Here is a 19,857-nt window from a genome sequence, read left to right as displayed (position 1 = left end):
AATGAACAAGAAACAGAATGCAAGTATGTGCGTGAAATGAATTCCGAACAAACAATGGTGAGTTGATCCAGGCACCCTGGTGTTCACCACATTTATATCGTGGAAGTTGCGACTGTAGCCTTGAAGAAGGAGCCAATCATTCACCAGATGAGGTTAGGCAGGGAGGACCAATATGTATGGGCGTTCGGACAGTCATATACCGCGGGCGTAGTTCGTCCAATTACAACATAGAAGAGACCAATATGCAAGAGAAGGAGCGACAAATATCATCGCAACGGCGAGAGTGTCAACTGATGCTTTGGGTTCCGGCAAGACGAAATGCCCGTCCAGCCACGTTTTGGAGGATGTTCAAGTACCAATGAAATGGCCGAGAAGGCAATGTCGACCGATTAAGAACGCGGCCTTATCCAACACTAAGACCAGGGTCGGAAGAATGTGGTACAGGCCGGCCAGACAAACGGGCATGGTGTTTGCGGACAGAGTTTTGGGTCCAAAATGTGAATTGTCATGGTGCGAGGAATGGACTCGCAATCGAAGTCATGACGGCCAGAGAGCCGAGAGCGGGACCCAACGTCGTCACCTACCATGTCACTTCTGGCAAGGCTGGTCCCTTGCGATGACTGCGAGATCTCGTGGTAGGGTCTGAGGCTGAAAGACGACCTATCACCTTTCCAGCCTAGGGCGGGCGGTGCTGAAAATCGTGACCCATTTCTGGGGACCACATTAGCCTCGCGGCTTTGATCAGGATCAAATACCGCAAGAGTCTCTCCGGACGACCAAGGAACCGGCCGGGTGGAGATGGATGGTACAGAAGGTTAGAGTAGGAAGGGGGCCAGAAGCGATGGACATTCGAGCGGCGTTAATCAAGACGACGAGTGAATCCGCCTCGATTTGGCAATACACGTACGGACCTGTCAGCAAGCCAAGTTCGGTGGGGTGTGTGGTGACAGTAGCGGAGGCGGAGTGGAAAAACGTTCAAAAAGATTCGTATAAAAGCTCATTACTCTGATTGATGATCAATGGAGTTGGAGAAACAGCGAATGGCGGGAGTACAAGTAGGTGCGGATGAGGAAAAAGAGACGGCGTGATGATGGCGGACAGAGACGAAAAAGACCAGATCGCGTGCCCAAAACAGACCCGATAAACGCATGATCATGTGATATCATGTGATCTCAATTTGGGACACGGTGATTGGTCATGGTAAAGCAGCGCGCACGTCGTGGACCTTACGGCAACGTCATCTCACCCGCGTTGACCATTGGGCTGAGTATACACTATTTTCCAGCCCCGGCTGATGCACGCCGTTGGTCGGTTCGTAATGTGTAGTTTCGCGGAGCTGGAAACCCAAAAGTTATAGACGTGATTTTCTTTGTCCATCGCGAGGTGTACGAGTAAGTTTTTTATATCCTCATGGTTCCACCACCTCATTGGTGTCCGTCCAAGGGCATTTACCCATTATCGAATGGTGCAAGGCTGATTCCAGTGCTGCCTAGATACCTTCTCTGATCCTATCCACGTCGTTGCTGACTACCGCCCGATCTCTGGAATTCGGTGGCTAAAGTGCCTGACTAGCCCGAGTATCATCCTCTGCAAAAAGTATTGCGAAGTAACCACGATGCTGTAAGCTGCGAGACGAGAAATCTGACGCCCATGTGTTTACCGTATGAGGTATAGAATTGGTCGATCGACCCTAACACTCGGAACGTATCCTCCTGGCGTGGAAACTTCTTTCCTCAGACCACAACTTGACCTCATCAGAAAAAGCAGAAGCACTTCTTAGCCAGTGCGGAAAAGCCAATCGGCTTCGGGATTGGGCACCGCGAAATTGGGATTCATTGACACATTCATCGCCCCAAGGTCTGGGGTCGCCGTAGGACCTAGCCCCTGTCCATTCCCTTGTTCTAGGCCTTCCTGGCCCATCGGCAAGCGTGGAAAGTTGAATAGGTCGAATACGTCAAGATACTCGAGTTCGTTTTGAGCCGGCGTATTGGCCCGGGTGGGGTGATAGGACTTGACCGCAGCAGCATGTGGTTGACGAGAGATCAGGAAGTCAAGGTCATAGGCACATCTGTTTCATCGTGTTAGCATGACTTTCCCTCTTCCAATGATTGCAAAGAATGTGCTTACCGGCGCATGTCGGCAAGTATCTTCACACTAGACGGGGTCATCATCTCCCCTGTCATGCCGCTCGCCCGCTGCGACTGTCGGTACTCTCCCAAAACTCTGCTCAGAATCTCGCTATACCTCTTCGCGACCGTCCAATATTCACCCATCTCGGCAAGAGTCGTGACGAAAAAGTCAATGTCAGGGTCCACTTCGTGATCCATCGTGGATCCATGAACAAGCATAACACGAGAACCCACCCATATAGCGAAACCGAAGGGGGGGCCAAGTTTGTCAAGTAGACCACTGAGCTTGACAAACCTGCAGAGCTGTCTCAAGTTCTCTACTGCTGATAGGCAACGTTGCATAGCACTGTAGGAAGAGGAGAAAATCGGCGACGTCTGGCTAGGGTATGCCGCGGAGGAATTTAACCGAATGACCGTCAAACAGTAGGCTGCTTGGAGCATGATCCAGCCACAATTGGTATTTTTAGCAGGCACGTTCGATTTGAGCAGCCGAGTGATGTTAGCGAACTCGTCAGGCAGACTGAAATGCCAGGCATTGAGGTCGCTGTCTAGGCCACGATACGAGCCTTGCCATTGTTCTACGTCGGAAAGAGATCCAATGTCAACGGGCCGCTTCAGAAACTGGTGGATCTGTCCCAGAATAGCCATCAGCTCGCAATGGTATGAAAAATGACCATGGGTATCAGCCATCCCAGTGGTGTAACGAGGCCGTTCTGGAGGGCGAAACCATCGAGTCTCGACAGGTTTGTTCGCCGCAAAGAGGTCATCTCGACAGGGCAAGCGCCGGTCGACCTCTTTCTCGTCGAGTGCGAACTCGAATGCTGTCGCTATGGTGGCATATCGATCAAGAAGGTAGACGGCCCAGAAGAGTCGACGTCTTTCTTCGTCTTCGATCCAGCTTCTGGCGTCTGGCAGTACTGATGCCCTCAAGGTCGCGATCGATGGATACATCGGCGAAGCAAGATTTGAACTTGATTCTACGGCAAGGCCCAGCTGCACCATGCTTCTGCTAATCAGTGCCAGCAAATTCCACGCTGGTGGTCCATTTGTACTTCCGGTCACATCCAGCGCCAGAATGACTAGTGCCTGAAGTCCCCTGACATTGGAATTCTCAAGACCGAATAATTGAACACGCTGTTTTGATGTGTCATGGTAGTGTTGGCGGCTCTCGGGTGTCAGTCGAGGATCCTGTGAAAACCTGAGGGTCGTTGCCACAATGGCATGCAAAAGGACTCGATCAGATTCGTCTAACGTTGATGGCCCGAAGAGAGTGTCGAGGGTTGTTTTCCTGTCCAACAAGGGCAGCCAGTTGTTGACATGTTTGAAATAGAGATCAACGAGGGAGTACAAGAGATCATAAGGAGGCAGCATAGTAGCATGCTCATTGAAAATCTGTGTTCCATGATATGCGCTCGTGGAATGGGGTGAAGTGATTGGATGAGAATGCACAGATGGAGTATAATGATTCTGTGGCGGAGGAATGGCTTGGTCAGAGAGTGCTTGTTGGCCGGGTTGAAACTGCAATGATCCGTGGCGAGAAGTTGCTGAATTCAACTTGGGATCAACTACCGGCTGAGAATAATCGGCATCACTAGCGAAAGTGGCCGTTTGGGGATCGAAAGAGTTTCGGTGTTGAGTCTCGGGCGTAATACCTTGACCTTGAGATGTTCTTGAGATGTTCGTGTTGACTGTACCTGTGGTGGTGATGGTGCATGCTTCTGCTAGATGAGCGGCTAGTTGACGACCTTGCTCATAGAGAAGAGACTCCAGTCGATCAAGCCGTCCTTCGAGTTCACGACCATAGCCAGCTCTCAGGCCCGGCTTTTTGCGTTCTCTGTATTCACATGGGTGATCGTTACGAGTACACCAGCCACAGGCAGGCTGGATACGATCTATTGAGGACGAGTATCAGTACATTAGGTGTGTTAATCCAGATGCAGAGGGGCAAACACCAACCACATTTGACTTTCCTTTGCTTACAGGCCTCGCAACTATTTTCCGCAAGCGGACTGGGCATTAGCAACTATTCTAGAGGTCGGAAAAACAAGGACGAAGAGCGCAGGGTGAGCCACGGTGAGCAAGAGAAGGATAAAGGCAGCACACGTACGTGACGTTCATCGGCCTCTTCCGTTTCCTGGGGCTGTCTCGATCATCTTCCCCGGATTCGGATTCAGATGCGGAGGGGGAAGTAGCGCGTGGATGACTCGCCATGATGCTAGTCAGACCCATATCATTGTTGTACTCGCATGTTGTGAAGAGTTCTACAATGCACAGGCAAAGATACGAACAAGATGATCTGGGAAGATCATTGCACCGAGTGGGAGGAAGTTGAGCCGAGCTTTTCCTCTAGGGAATTACCGAGGTAAACCCGCCAAGAGAGCAGTCGTATCAAAATTACAGGTATTGTAAGAGGGCCCGGAGAAATCAGCAATACGCTCTTATAGGGGCACGTCTGTCCGGTAGGTCCAAGCACATCCCACGCCTATCTCCCTGCGAGGATAATCCACCACAAGGGTGAGTCTTCGTAATTACACAGATACCAATGCCGAAATACCTCAACACACTTGCTCCCACTCCTCCTGTGGGTATCTCCTCCCAGCATTCATCCCACACCCTGCTGTTCGCGAACTCATTAAACCCCTACACAGCACCGAAGTCTCTCGACCGATGTCGCTCTGGTATTCGCTGGCACTTCTTGGTATCTTTGTCTTGTGTAGCCTTCTTGGTGTCGCCACGGGCCCAACCCAAAACTTCTCCACTGCCGGCGACAACTGTCCCGATGAGCGAAGCCCAACTTTCTTTTTATTCAGATCCCCGCCAGATACCTAGTTATGCGTGTCTATGTTCTCTATCCTGCACACTCGTGTCTCTCTGATATTAGGCTGATTCTGCTACTCTCGTGTTGTGTTCACGTCACAATATAGTGCTCTCTGCCGAAACGACCACCTCTTGAGAAACTCCAACAGCAGACGAGAAAAGACCATATGAAGGCCATGGCCGGGGTCAAAGCATTCCCCACCATCAAGACCATACGAACCTTTGTCATCGAAGGCGTTGGCTCGGGTGGTGATTACCACAATGTGAAGGGCGGTCACTGGCTCATCGACAACAAGATTTCGACTCCCATGTCCAAATGGGAGCGATATCGAAAGTCCCGCACCTCTTTTGGTATCAACGTCTTGGGCTCCTTTTGCGTCGAGATCGAGGCTACAGACGGTACCACTGGGTTTGCCACTGGATTTGGAGGACCACCAGCGTGTTGGCTAGTGCAGCAGCATTTTGAGAGGTTTCTCGTCGGTCGGGATCCTCGAGATGTCAACGATCTGTTCGAGCTCATGTACAAAGGGTCCATGTTTTACGGACGCAAGGGTTTGCCTGTTGCAGTCATTTCAGTCCTGGATCTGGCTTTGTGGGACCTCTTGGGCAAGATCAGAAACGAACCGGTGTACAAAATGATCGGGGGCAGTACCCGAGACAAGCTACACTTTTACTGCACAGGCCCTGAACCTGCAGCAGCACAAAAGATGGGCTTCGGCGGTGCTAAAGTTCCCTTGCCATACAGTCCCGAGGAGCCTGAAAGTCTGAAAAAGAACATTGCATTCCTGAAAAAGCACCGTGAGGATATCGGACCAGACTTTCCCTTGAGGGTTGACTGCTGGATGTCTCTCAACGTCCAATATACTATTGAGCTCGTGTCAGAGGCCAAGCGACAAGATATTCGAATAGATTGGTGGGAAGAGGTCCTGTCTCCTGACGACTTTGACGGATTCCAACTCTTGAAGAGAGCACATCCAGACACGAAATTCACTACAGGGGTATGCCATGCAAAATTGATCTGGACATGCTGAAACTAACACAGCGCTAGGAGCACGAATATTCTCGATATGGGTTCCGCAAGCTTCTCGAGGGCAGAAACGTCGACATCATCCAACCAGATGTCATGTGGTTGGGAGGCCTCACTGAGCTTCTCAAGGTTTCTGCCATGGCTGCGGCCTATGATGTTCCCGTCGTTCCTCATGCCTCTGGACCATACTCATATCACTTCGTTGTCAGTCAGCACAATTCGCCGTTCCAGGAATACCTCGCCAACAGCCCTGATGGGAAAAGTGTGCTTCCGGTATTTGGAGATCTCTTCCTGAACGAGCCGATACCGACACAAGGATATCTCGATGTCAGCGTTCTGGACAAGCCTGGCTTTGGCTTGGAGCTGAACCCAAAGGCCCGATTAGTCGATGCGACTGGACTACTTGGCATGAGGCCTCAGCGTTCTCTACCTCTGCCTTTAGAGAAGACCGAGGGCAAGGAGAATGTGGAAAAGGTTGTGAATGGTGATTACAACCCTTAAATGGTACATATCCTTGGTGGTGCGGTATGATGGCTCTTGTACAAGTGCATATATATCACGGGGAATTGATGCAGTCTTTGTTTGAATATATGTCCCCATTACTCTGTCGTTCGTATGTCTATTTATGCGTACATTCTCGGCCCGGTGATGGTTGGTAAATGTGCCCGACTCCGGTCCCATCTGAGTAAATATCTTTCACCATCTGCCGGCCTTTCTCCGCATCCTCCTTCCCGATTTTGTCTCGCGTTTTGCCCCACGTTGACCCCAGACGATAGAATCGACACTCGCACGATCACCGCGGAATTTGAAACAAGATGATGACCTTATAATGGGGTCGATTTGTAAAAGAATGATCAGTACATCTCGTGTCAGAACTCAACAAAAGAGTTGGTAGGTCTACGTGTTTAACGCCGTCTCTTCTGTCAGCTGAGTTGCTGCCTTGTCATTGCCAACATCCCCTGTTAGGAGATACTCTATTCAACAGCCATTGTCAATACGTGTGTGATATTCGCAAAGAAGCAATGGGTGAAGTCGGCGAGATTGCCATCGCACCGTACGCACCACGGAGTATTCTCGAGACACTTCCTTGCCAGCTTCCAAAATCCCAATTTGAGGCCACCGGCGGCGACTTGGAGGCCGAGGTCAGCTCATCGATCCGTTGCTTAAGTAACCTTCAAAGCACCGACCTCTTGTCCGACTCGATCTGGAGAGATTTATTCGCCCTCACAGGCACAACTCGTACATTCTACTCTCCTGAATCAATAATCTCCGCCTGGACAACGACCTGTTCACAGCGACGAGTCAGCGAGTTCTCGATCATCAAGGGATCAACGATACCCATTCGGCTAGGTGGGGATACAGGATGGGTGAATGTGGCATTTACCTTCAGCTGCCAATCTATTCCCGTCACACAATGTCGTGGGATACTGTCACTGGTCTTGGACAATGACGGGCAATGGAAGATTTGGCTCATTAGAACCATCCTGGAGCAACTCGAAGGATGCAACGATGTCGACCAGCTCGAGCCTGTCCGCCAACCCTCTTCCACACACGAAACGCAGAACCGAACAGAACCAAACGCTGCCTCGAACCATCACTTTGACTGTGTAGTCGTTGGCTGTGGCCAAGCTGGTCTCTCGGCCGGCGGCCGACTACAAGCCCTGGGCATCTCGTATGTCGTGCTCGACAAACATGAGAAAATCGGAGACAATTGGATGACGAGATACGACTCTGCGAGACTGCATACATCCCGCGAGTACGGTCATCTCCCCTTCGACCGAACCTTTCCGCTGCCCTATCAGGAGTTCCTCACTAAATATGACCTCGCGCGGGGATACAAAGACTGGGTCGAGAAGTTCGGCATCGACAAGCACATCTGGTTTAGTTCAACGCTGCAATCTGGAACTTGGAACGAGGAGAGACGACAATATGCACTCGAGGTACGACAAAAACAACCAGATGGCGTCAATAATAGTATCATGATTACTTGTCGGTACGTGATCATGGCTACGGGAGGCGGCGGCCAAATCCCCATCAAGCCAACGTACCCCGGTCGCGACATCTTTCAGGGGACGGTTCTCCACTCGTCAGAATACAAGTCCGCAGCGGGCTGGCGAGGCAAGACGGGGATCGTGGTGGGCACCGCCAACACGGCCCACGACGTGGCCGAAGACATGGTCGAGGCGGACATGTCGGCCATCACCATGGTGCAGCGCACGCAAACCTACGTGTTGCCGTACGAATACTTCAAGACCATCAGCGACCGGTCGTACAACGCCGACGTGCCGACGGTCGACGCCGACCGGGACCAATACTCGATGCCGCACGTGCTGGGCAGGTTGATGAGTCGGAGGGCCCTGCACGCGGCCGCGTCGAAGGAGCCGGAACGCTTCGACGCCCTCGAACGCGCGGGGTTCCGGGTCGAGAGGTACGGCGACATCATGTGGCATATCTTGGTCAAACTGGGAGGACACTATATGGACGTCGGGTGTTCCGATAAGATTGCAAAAGGATTGGTAAGTAAAGCATTCGCACAGCACTTGTAGCTCCTTCTAGGTCGACCCGCCCCTGCCCTCCTCGTGAACAAGCAGGGTTGGGCCTGTTTCGGGCATTGTATTGGCATATGTCCAATATCGATACTAATCTCAGCCTCTTCCCTCGTGCTCCGAGTTGTGAAACTAACCAAGTAAACGTTTGATAGATCAAGATGAAGTCCGACGCCCTTCCAACTCATTACACCCGAACAGGTCTCGCGTTTAGTGACGGCTCGGAAATCCCAGCCGACGTCATCGTCTTTTGTACAGGATTCATAGGAAACATGCGGACCGACGTCGCTCAGATCTTTGGCGAGAAAGTGGCCTCTCGAGCCGATGATTTCTGGGGATTAGACGAAGAAGGTGAGCTCAATGGAGCATTCAAGCGGCATGGTCGTAAGTTTCTGCATCAATATCTCCCCTGCCCGTATGATGTATCTGATCTGACCTTGCGTCTTTCTAGAACCTGATTTGTTCTATGTCGGAGGCACAGTCGGACACGGTCGATACCTGCCGCGGTTTGTAGCGTTGCAGATCAAAGCCGACATCGACGGAACGCCACTACCGATATACGACGGTGAGAGACGACAGAAGATTTAAGAAAATGATATCAGGTCCAGCACAATAGCCCTTGACAGTCATACATATACTCACAATTCCACATACACATTAACAGTCACATTCACATACAAACTGACTCAAGTTCCAAGTATCTGAAATATTGTTTTCTCCTGCATTACCTACTTTGTATGTATGTTGTATTTCCCATGAATCAGTATCACCTACAGACTGCCGGAAATGTTCCGAATGTGATTCTTGTGGCGCAAACAATGATCAATCACTCCAAGAAACCCCAGAGATTATTCAAACTCTCGGACAAACAAGGATGGGCAAACATTGCATTCTCCAGCTCGTCGTACGTGAGACCACCGATCATGGCGAGTTGGACCATGCTCATGATCTCGCCGCCCGCGAGGCCGAGACACGTAAACCCCAGAATCTCCTTCGAGTCGGCGTCGACCACGGCCTTCATGAATCCCCTCGTCTCGTCCCTCTCTATGGCGTGGGCAACCCACGCCATGGGCATCTTGGCGACCTTGATGGTTTTGTTTGGGTGTTGTTTGCGGGCTTCCCTTTCCGTCAACCCGACCCGTCCGAGCTGCGGGTCCATGAAGATGCAGTACGGGATCAACCTGTTCTCGATCGAGGCCTTCTCCACCGCTTTGGCCCCGTCGGCGGTGATGAGGTTGTCTCGGAGGACGCGGAAATCGTCGTACGACACGTGGGTCTGGGCAGGGCCACCCTTGATGTCTCCCAGCGCGTAGATGCCCGGTGCCGAAGTCTCGAGGTGCTCGTTGACTCGCACGTAGCCGTGTCCGTCGACCTGAACGCCCGCGGCTTCGAGGTCGAGGGCTGGTGTGTTGGGGTTGCGGCCCGTCGCGGCGAGCACGTGCGAGCACAACAAGGACTTGACGCTGCCGTCTTGCTGGGTTATGGACACGACAATCTGGCCCAGCGTGACGTTGGACACTTCTCTCGTCTCGGCTCCGAGGTAGACGTCGATCCCGTCCTCGACGAGAATCTTGCGCACCTCTTCAGACACGTCGTCGTCCTCTCGTGGCAATAGCTGGTTGTTGCGTTGGATCAGGCTGACTCTCGCTCCGAATCGTTTCATCATCTGGGCGAACTCGAGACCGACCGCGCCGCCACCGATGACGACGAGGTGACGAGGGACCTCGCCTAGTTCCATGATGGTCGTCGAGTTGAGCAGGTTGCCCGTGATGGTCTCGGCGTTCCTGGCCTTCAAGGGTGCCGGTGAGCACCCGGCATTGATAAAGATGTGATCGGCCTCTAGTGTTTCTTTCATCCCGGAGTCGTTGACCGACACTTCAATGGTCTTGGGGCCAGTGAACTTCGCCTGACCCATGATGAGGTCCAGGTTCGCCGTGTTCTTGAGACGATTCTCGCTCCCGCCGCGAAAACTGTCCACGATGTCCCGTTTCCGCTTCCTCACCGTCTCCATGTTCACGGTCAGGCTGGATTTCTTGAACTGCACGCCGTAGCTTGGGGCCCGGTAGGCCGCGTGCGCGACGAGGGCGCTGGCCACCATGGTCTTGGTCGGCGTGCATCCTTCGTTGATACACGTCCCGCCGACGTGCGTGGACTCGATGAGCGCGGTGCGTCGACCGGCTTTGGCCAGCGCTTGGGACAGGGGCGTGCCGCCTTGGCCGGAGCCGATTATGATGGCGTCGTAATGTGTCGACATACTGCGAGAATGTCGTTGTTGTTGTAGTCCAGGCAAGATGGTGCCGGACGACAAGGAGGTCACTTTCAAGTGTCGTCCTGCTCTGACCAAGTGTGTCACGAAACCACCCTGGTGCTTGATGGTGGCAGTGGTGGTGGTGATCACGGCTGGGAGCATCAAGGCCTTGAAGAGTCACGCTATACGAGGTGATACTCAGTGGCAACGCTGTTGAATAATCTTAGACTGCTTACCTGGACCTACTCCGTATGCAGGGCGAGGCTCTTGATGTTGTAGAAGATTCCCAACGTCGAGCTTCGACTATAAGTACAGGGCCCTTCTGGTAATGCATGAGGCTGAGTCAGCTGGCAGTCTTTGTAACGCTGCCCGAATGTGGAAAGTGAGGGGCATCAATGTCAGCAACGCGGCGAGGCTGAACGAGACTGAAGTCACAGAGTATAGCGGTGGTTTCAACCCGATTTGAGGTCAACAAACTTGTAAATTCCCTTAATCATGATATCATTCCAATGAGTGATTATCTGTAGTATCGCCAACTTACTACACCGTTAATGTTTCCCCCTTGATTGCCTTCCTAATCGCGCTGATATTCCAAATCCTTCCATCATAGATAGTACAATCTGTCCGAAACCTCAATACAACAAATGGCGGCGATTCGATACGTGCACACTCAAGCGGTATTATCTTCCACATGATCTCCGTTCATGCCGTTGCTCATTGCCATATCGCTGTCAATGATTTCTGCCTGTATTCCCGGAGCGCCAGTCTCAGCGGCAAGTTCTTTCGATTGGTCTCTCAACAAGCCTTCGTGGTGAACTTTGAGTGCTGTGGTGGTGGTTGTTAGAATATGATCAAGGAACGACATGAGCAGAGAATGAAACTTACTAGTTGGGAACGGGTACCATGAACTCCAGTCTTCCAGCATGAATGCCGCTACACTGCCGGGGTTCGGCTTCGGGTCGCTACTGGTCGGATTGGGCGCCGGTATGGTCTTCTTCAGGTGTCCTTGAAGGCCTGGTGCTCGTCTGAGATTCTTCAATTTGGCAAAGACTTTGAGTTGTGCCGCCATGGCTACTTCTGCAATGGGACGCCCCAGACACGAGTGCGGGCCCCAGCCATGGTGGATGTACAACGATCGATCGCGAGTCGGGTCAATCTTGTGTGGGTTGGGGAACACAGTCTCATCAAGCCCGGCAGTGATGAAGTCAGTGTATATCTGGTCGCCGGCCTTGATTTGAACCTTGTTCCCATTGTCATCGACGACCGCATCAACTGCAGCCACCCGTAGCAGACCAAAAGCCGCGGGTGCAAGACGGTTGGCTTCAAGTGCGTAGCCCTTCAGCTTTTCAAAGTCCTCGGGGTTGTCCGACCATGCACACCTTTGAATCTCCGGCCAGTGTTCAGTGTAGTATTCATCCTGTAGATAGATATCAAGCATCTGCGTGAAATGTTGTGCTTGGGTCGCACAAGCGGCGGCGGCGGTGGGGATGATGGTCCACACAACTTCATCGACGCTCTTGCCACCTTCGAAAAGACGCTTCAAGAATCTGCCGCCGTAGTCTTCAAGGAGCTGTCCCGCTGTGCTCATCGGGAAGTACGCGCCAAGGTGGAAGAGCCCACCGACCTTGGCAACCTCGGAGACGAGTTTCACTAATTTTGCCAACTGATCAGTTGCATCTTTGGCAGATTCCCTCAGTTTGAATGAGCTGGCGGTGTCTCCGTCGAGGAAGACGTAGGCGAAAAGCACTGATAGCGCAAGGTACAGTTGATCCACCTCGACCCCTGCAGGATTGAGGTCTCCAGCCTGCTTTAAGGGCAGGTTAAACATGCGGGCGACGAAAATAGCGTGCGAGGGATTGGCCACATCGCTACAGGCGTCCAGCTGGTACCACTCGCCGCGTAGGCGTTCAGACCGTGCCACAACCAATTGGGTGGTTAGATCTTCATAGTAGGTTTGGACTTGCTTCAAGCCGTTGACTGGACTATACATTTCTTTCTGGACCTCGTCTCGCTGGGTGGTGTTCGCTGGTTTGTCACCACTGAGCATGTAGTCATGGTGTGTGAGATAGTATGTGTGGGGTCCCCATGGTACCTTGAACGAAGATTGATCTCCTAGTACATCGGTGACTGCTTTCCATGACCTGATTGATATGGGTGGTGGGATATAGGACGGTCGTTCATAGTTGTAAGTTTGCTCTTGACCAAGTTTGGCGAAGATCTTCCGATTCTCATCTGGGACAGTGAACGGGTACATTGCATAGATAGAGTTCCCGCGATAATAGAATGGCAGAGCACGCATCAACAATTTGTAGATGCAGCCACCTTGGGCTACAGTGGGGTCAGAGTTGACGGTGGACCATCCCCAGTTTGTCAAATTCGCAGGTGTATAGTCCTAAGAGTTAATACATTAGTATTTTCCTCTCAGCGAAGATGATAAGCAACTCAAGGGCTGTGCCTCAGTATCACGACTACTCGAGAAAGACAAAACTCACCACAGTGTAGAACCTGTCGCCTCGGGTAAGAGCAACAGCATCAGCAAGGATGGTCCTCGAGATGGTGTAGCCCGGACATAGGCCGGAGCCTGGTTCCAAGGGTTCCTTCGCATCTTCGGCAACCAGGCCTGGATACAATTCAACATAGTCGGGATGACCATAGAGTGCTTTCAACGAGCGAGCAACCTCGTCGTCTCTAGTTATGCTGCGAAAATCCTTGTGAGGCTCCAGCTTGAAAAACTTTCTGAATTCATTCAGAGTTGCGACATTCCATGCTCTGGCTTGCTTCATGCCCAAGGTCTCAATCAATTTCATGACCACTGGCACGTTCCGTGGGCCAAAGGCACAGGCGACATCTTCGGTAGCATCGCTCAGGATGTTGATCAGATCCTCATCTCGGAAAGTCCCACGTTCAGTTCTCTGATATTTGCCCATGTCAAGTTGCCACTTCGAAGGATCTGGGTCGACCTTCCCGAGCCACCTGTACAGACCCATGACGAGCTCTTGCTCAGTCAGCTTTGCGACATCTTTTCCGGGAAACAGTGACTGGTACAGCTCGTTAGTCCACTTTTCGTCCTTGATACTGATAGCCGAGTGCCATCTGTAGACCAGATTGAACTCAACGCTGACTTGATTGCCCACACCTGAGGGTGCCCCAGACTCGTCGAATACATTACCGAAATTCTTTCGTGGATCGAGAGTCCATGTAGAGTCGGTGCGGTTGAGGTTGAGAATTGTTCGTACATAGTCGGTGAGAATGATATTGACGTACAAGCCGCATGTGACCAGTCGAGCCGTTTGGAAGAGGTCATTGTCCAGCTTAGCGATGGCTTTGGTATCATTGTCATCGGTTGGAATCTTAAACCGACCGCCTTCGTTGATCACCTTCAACTGCATTGCCACGTAGTTGTGGAAGCGATTGAAGCACACTACTAGAGCAGAGACTCCCGGGGGAAAGCCCAGGATTCGATTTTCTGAAAACGTATCAGGCTTCAAGAGACCATCTTTGAAGGTTCTGATCTTCTTCAACTCTTCTTCGTTACTGCCGTAGAGAGGTGCCAAATCGAGATATGATGATGTCTTCACAACAGCCGGATTTCGCTCGTCCGTATGAAAGCAGTCGTGAATGATGATCGTGGCAAGGTAAAAGAGCATGCTGGATACTCGGTTTGGATGCTCTCGTGGCTCGTCACCACGTGCAAAAACAGCGTCAAAGATGACTCCTGGATCAGGAAGTACCCCAGGCTTAAGAGTCTGGGGAGTCACTGTACGTGCGTAGAAAGAACCAGCCTTACCAAGGTTGGGATACATGATGTTGTTGTTCGAGCCATCTGCGGTCCGATACTTGTACTCGTCACCCTGATAAGACAAGGGAGGATGTTCGAGATTCTCCCAAAGTAGCTTGATGAACTGGCTTGACAGGTCGGCTAACGCCTGCGAGTTGGCAGGGAGTGAAGCCGCCAGCTGAAGAACCTTCTCCATCTGGACCAACGACATCAGTGACGGCAGAAATAGTACTATTCGAGGAGCTCATACCTGATAGTTGCGGTCATCCACAATTCCGCCGTCGAACAGTGTCGTATCAACCAACGAATTAATCAGCCCAATGTTTTGTCCCAAGCGAGGTGCCTGGGATGCAATATCGGCGAGGATCCTGGCCAAAAATGGCCGTGACTGGATAGTGGCGCCATTGATGACAGGATTGGTCGGGTTAGAGCCAGATCCAGCGATGGTCTCGAAGAAAGCCTTGACGGTGCTGGTGACCTTCGCACGAGTCCCGTCCTCTACATCGTTCATAAATAAGTCGTTGGACGTCTCCATGGTGTTGATCGAAGTCGCGGAGAGCTTTCGTTTTCGAGACATTGTATTGGGAGGATTCGCGAGGGCTATATACGGGGCCGATGCAACGCGAGGATGCGAGAATGATCAGGATCTCAGAGGTGGCCCCAAGGGTAGCGAAACAAAACAAGGAGGCCAGCTCGTAAAGCTGTGGAAGAGGAGGCTTACGGATACAGGCAGACAATCAAATCAGCGAGGGTAAGAATGGAAACCGATCAAAGCTTTGCGATCTCATGCTCGCGACATGGCTTAGGGCTGAGCAACTCGGCAAAAGGCCCAGAGACTTGAGGCTGACAGCCCATGTACGAATACCACGAGGACAAGGGCTTGATTGGGGGCCATTAGAATGTGGTTGATAAAATGACCGACATGATTGGCGCGAGTGTCGCCCAAGTGGTCGTCGTCAGATTCCAACCCGCCCACGTCCTTAGTTTCTGTGCTAGGCTGGACAGGGGGATCAGGGTGATTTGTAGCAGTGGAGAAAAAATGTTGAAGTGGGCGGAGGAGGTCCTGCTTAAGGTACTCCGTAACAGTCAGCACCAAAACAGTATCGTTCTACCACAGGGGTTGTAGACCTTCGACTTGGAAAGACATTATCAGACAAGAGATATACATTCAAAGACTCACGATGTGAACGAGGTGGTCTATTCAAGCATGATGGCCGTGGCCGTCGAGGTGGCCGCCCGTTAGGCTAGCGAGACCGGGCCAGATCAGGCCCGGTGGATGATGCCATAATAGGGGCTGCCTTGCCCTAAGGGCCCCTCAGCCAGCCTCTCTTTTGGAGTGGCTATGGCGAGAAAAGGCGACATGAAAAGTCATGGTACTTTTGTTCCCGGTGAACGATCTGCTGTCACAGAATCTTCTCAATCTTTTCTTGCCCCGAGGCCGAGATGTCAAGGACACGTTCCACCGACACCTGAGCACTGTATGACCAAGAGCTCGGCGGCGCTTGTGAACGGCCAGTGGACAATGAGTCTCTACTGCTCCGCTTCGATTGCTTGTGAAACAGCTCCCCCAAAACATGGGTTCTCAGGCAGCCACTCCGTCCTCCCGGCTGAAAGATTACGGATATACCAAACAATGGGACTAGTTACGTATCCGTATTGTTTGGTGACCCAGCCCTGTAGCCTAATGTAGGAACGATTGGCTGAGTGAGTCACAGTCTGAGCATCGAGGGTAGTTTGAGACCAGCATCTATTCACAGACGTGCATCGGAAAAGGTTTCCTCGTAGTGGAAGAGACGACATGGAGGAGAGTCGCCTGCAATTAATTAGAGCATGGGTGCCCTTCAGCTCCGTACTAACTACTGCCGGTGGATGCAAGTGAGTCGAGGGACTGTGGAACGAGCTTCCGCTATCACGAAAATGTCAAGCACTTCAAGAACACCAAATGTAGCGAGCGCCATCTGAGAGTGCTTGACTAGCCTTGGTCTAAAGAGCAACCAGATTACGAGAACTCCGTCCGCTGTGTCGAGCAGTGTCTCTTCAGATGAAGAAGTACCTCGCAAAACTCGTACTCGTACCTGTACACGGCAAGGCTGCAGATAATTCTCAGCCTTGTCACGTGAAATATAGCCAAGATTTCTTCTTGGCACTACCCGCACGCAGGATTTTTGGCTCGACTGACTAACTTCGCGATTGATCGCACTTCAATCTTTGCACCTTGAAAGGAATTAAATTGTTGTAATCACAGTCCGTCAATATGTCTAAACGAGGGTACGTCCATAGTCGCAGCGATGACAACACGTTGGCGGTTATTCCAAGACCGTGAAAACCTATACTGACCATGCCTGCTATAGTCGCGGTGGTGCCTCTGGCAACAAGCTCAAGATGACTCTCGGTCTCCCAGTGTACGTTCATTCGATGATGCTCCTTTCCTAGACCACAACCCTCCATATACGATGCCTCTTGTCGGCGGGAATGAACAAGCATGAACTTTGACGCCTGCGAACGCTTTCTCGACGGCTTTTGGCGAAACTGAGGATAATGGAATGGAAAATTTAGAAGAGAAAGAGACTAATATGGAGATCAGGGGAGCCGTCATGTCATGCGCTGACAACTCCGGTGCCCGAAACCTCTACATCATCTCCGTCAAAGGAATTGGTGCACGATTGAACAGACTGCCTGCCGCAGGTGTGGGTGATATGGTCATGGCTACCGTCAAGAAGGGAAAGCCTGAACTCAGAAAGAAAGGTATGCTCTCCCAGTTAAAGTCGTTAAAAATATGAAGGCTTACGTCCACGTAGTCATGCCAGCAGTGGTTGTGCGACAATCGAAGCCATGGAGACGAGCGGACGGTATCTACCTCTACTTCGAAGATAACGCCGGTGTCATCGTCAACCCCAAGGGCGAAATGAAGGGCAGCGCTATCACTGGTCCCGTCGGAAAGGAGGCAGCTGAGCTGTGGCCCAGAATAGCCAGCAACAGTGGTGTCGTGATGTGAGCAGGTGCAAAATGCGGAGTTTGGGGCACTTTGAAAAAGAAAAAAAAGCTGTATCGGTGGACAGATGCAGAATGCACATGCTTCCTCGGTCAGAGCCGGAACTACGAAGCACGCATAGAAGAACGATACCATGAACAGATCGATCAATTTTCGCCATTGGAATTGGACTCGAGCCTTAGCATTTCGGTTTCCACAGCCGAGTGCGGGCAACAGAAGTGTCCTACTGCTGAATGCGATTTCACTATCGATCTATTTAGCGTTGCTCTTGAGACACCGAACATGCTACATTCGTGGTCTTTTGGCATCGCTGCCTATCTCGTATACGATTACCCAGTTTCGAACCCAACAAAGTATGAGATGGCTCCTTCCAGCTTGACCACATTCGTCCATGTCTTCGTAATGTGCTCGTAATGTGCTTTCTTTATGCACGTGGCATTCGTGTCCTCTGACTTCTGCATCCAAGATACGATAAGCTGCCGTGAAGCGGACATTCCCTCGTGTAGAGACACCACTCGCCTGCTTGACACCTGCTCGCTTTTGGCCGGGGTAGTAGCGATAGCCTGCTATCGAATGCGACCCTTGTTAGTAACCGACAATGCCTGGGGGACTCGAGGTGGACTAGTTTGCACCGGTGCCACGAGTCGGCCTGAAAAGAACAGGAGAACGCCAGACCCTGTGTCACATTTTGCTGTTGCACTACTTAGTGGACCACAAGCCATGACAAGTTCTAGCGATGACCGAGGATACCTGGGTCAGTGTTGGCACCATGGACTGCATCCGATTTACAGCGAGCATCAAAGTCCGGAAAATGCTGCTGCGCAAAGCCGTGACACTCAACTTACCATGTCCGCGACAGTATCGATTCAAAGTCAGGTAAGATTTCCAGCTCTTCCTAGAGGACGAAAGCTTCCCCACTACGGATAACAGACATGCAGAATGGGCGTTGCTTCTTCCCGGAAAAGAAATAACAATCAGTCGAGATGTCAGTCACACAGTGGGTTGGACGCGCCATGGCCTCTTTGGCTCCTATGCCGTTCAAAGGGTTCCCTTTTCTATCTAGGTATCTCACGTCAAGACCTGGCATACAGGAGCGAACTCGGTACGTACAACATCGACCTTACGATCGTCGGTCGGCAGATCTCAAGATTTAAGCGAGGGAGACACACAAGGCGTGAAGCTTAGGATCCACTGCAGACGACTGGAAGCGAGATTTCAAGATGTCCGGCTTTGAATGACAGCAGTCGAGCAGTGATTTGGCTATCCTCGCCTTGCTCTTGGTTCAACCCTGGGTACATGGAATCGCTGTAGGTGTCCGAGTTTCAGCCTGTATGACGACTTGTTGACATTCATCAATCCACTGACAGGTAGATACTGTCCAGTCTCCATATCTTGGATAGTGATAGGTCAACTTCTTCATGCAGGTTCACGTAGTGATGGACTACTTCATTCAACAGCTGCCGCATCTCAGCATGTCCTGGAACGTGTTGTCATGTTGTGGCTGCAGCGAACTCAAGCCACCCACGAGCAATGCAGTGAACGACTCGTGACAAGCTGCATTCGTTCTGACCAGACAGCTGGAAAGGAACTTGGTCCCCAGTGATTTTTTTCGGTTGACGATTCTATATTGTAGACATTGACGGAGCCAATGGGCTACCTGTCCGAGCTCTCAATCACTGTCGTCCGCCGGTCACCGAAGTTCTTTTACGACAGGTTAGACCGTACAGGGACCGCATAGGGATCATACACCCAGGAGAGCCCGTTTCCCAATGCAGCTCGCTAGGCTGAAGTCCGAGGGCCTCGTCAATTTGCATCGCACCCTGAATTGCCGCAGAGACCTTGACCTGGGTAACACTGTATTTGTTATCTGTATCGAGGCAGACAGATGCACTCTACGGGCGCTTGAACTTAACTTTCAGTATTCCGAAATGCACCTGGAATTCCCAAATGCCCACACAGAGCAAGGATTACAGAAGATGCCTAAGCAATATCCCGTGGCCACGCTTCAGTCCCCGCCAACTTCCCTGACGGGATCAAATAGCTCCTGCAGGGCACGGTTCCAGCAACCGAAAAGACGCCAAAAGACGGATATTTAGTAGGCAGATTCGCCAATGAGACCCGGAGGTCATGCGACGGACGTTCTTCCCCCTACAGGAGCCCTTTCAGTTCAGTCGGTGAGTTTCAACTAGTCCCGCGCCCGGTTACGCCTCCTTCTCAGCTGGCCTTGGCGAGACTCATCTCATGATTATCCCTAGACGGTTTTCAATTCTTGCTGTTCCTCGTCAAGGTTCGCATTCTTACTGGACAACCCGTGAGAGAT

The 19,857-nt window shown here is 51.7% G+C and overlaps 5 protein-coding genes across 5 annotated transcripts; 2 read left to right on the top strand and 3 right to left on the bottom strand.

Moving 5' to 3' along the window:
• Nucleotides 1-1,572: 1,572 nt before the first annotated feature.
• Nucleotides 1,573-4,340, bottom strand: PV06_02462 (uncharacterized protein; the record flags this gene model as incomplete). The annotated part of the gene is made up of 4 exons (XM_016403149.1): nt 1,573-2,068; nt 2,128-4,021; nt 4,110-4,138; nt 4,237-4,340. 4 exons carry the CDS (start codon nt 4,338-4,340, stop codon nt 1,777-1,779), a joined length of 2,319 nt encoding a protein of 772 aa, XP_016267046.1. The 3' UTR covers nt 1,573-1,776.
• Nucleotides 4,341-5,054: 714 nt separating this feature from the next.
• On the top strand, nt 5,055-6,474 carry PV06_02461 (uncharacterized protein; the record flags this gene model as incomplete). The annotated part of the gene is made up of 2 exons (XM_016403148.1): nt 5,055-5,944; nt 5,995-6,474. Exons 1-2 carry the CDS (start codon nt 5,114-5,116, stop codon nt 6,472-6,474), a joined length of 1,311 nt encoding a protein of 436 aa, XP_016267045.1. The 5' UTR covers nt 5,055-5,113.
• Nucleotides 6,475-9,251: 2,777 nt separating this feature from the next.
• Nucleotides 9,252-10,929, bottom strand: PV06_02460 (uncharacterized protein; the record flags this gene model as incomplete). The annotated part of the gene is made up of 1 exon (XM_016403147.1): nt 9,252-10,929. The coding sequence occupies one exon, from the start codon at nt 10,927-10,929 to the stop codon at nt 9,346-9,348; it is 1,584 nt and encodes a 527-aa protein (XP_016267044.1). The 3' UTR covers nt 9,252-9,345.
• Nucleotides 10,930-11,281: 352 nt separating this feature from the next.
• Nucleotides 11,282-15,122, bottom strand: PV06_02459 (uncharacterized protein; the record flags this gene model as incomplete). The annotated part of the gene is made up of 4 exons (XM_016403146.1): nt 11,282-11,592; nt 11,653-13,159; nt 13,260-14,741; nt 14,796-15,122. The coding sequence occupies 4 exons, from the start codon at nt 15,120-15,122 to the stop codon at nt 11,438-11,440; spliced, it is 3,471 nt and encodes a 1,156-aa protein (XP_016267043.1). The 3' UTR covers nt 11,282-11,437.
• Nucleotides 15,123-16,751: 1,629 nt separating this feature from the next.
• On the top strand, nt 16,752-17,916 carry PV06_02458 (60S ribosomal protein L23-A). The gene is made up of 4 exons (XM_016403145.1): nt 16,752-16,813; nt 16,897-16,947; nt 17,130-17,290; nt 17,344-17,916. Exons 1-4 carry the CDS (start codon nt 16,800-16,802, stop codon nt 17,538-17,540), a joined length of 423 nt encoding a protein of 140 aa, XP_016267042.1. The 5' UTR covers nt 16,752-16,799; the 3' UTR covers nt 17,541-17,916.
• The last annotated feature ends 1,941 nt before the right edge of the window (nt 17,917-19,857 follow it).

Source organism: Exophiala oligosperma (genome assembly GCF_000835515.1).
Source record: "Exophiala oligosperma strain CBS 72588 unplaced genomic scaffold supercont1.2, whole genome shotgun sequence".
Classification (NCBI taxonomy): Eukaryota; Fungi; Ascomycota; class Eurotiomycetes; order Chaetothyriales; family Herpotrichiellaceae; genus Exophiala; species Exophiala oligosperma.
Note: the sequence above shows the minus strand (reverse complement) of the source record. Positions and strands in the feature narration are given on the sequence as shown.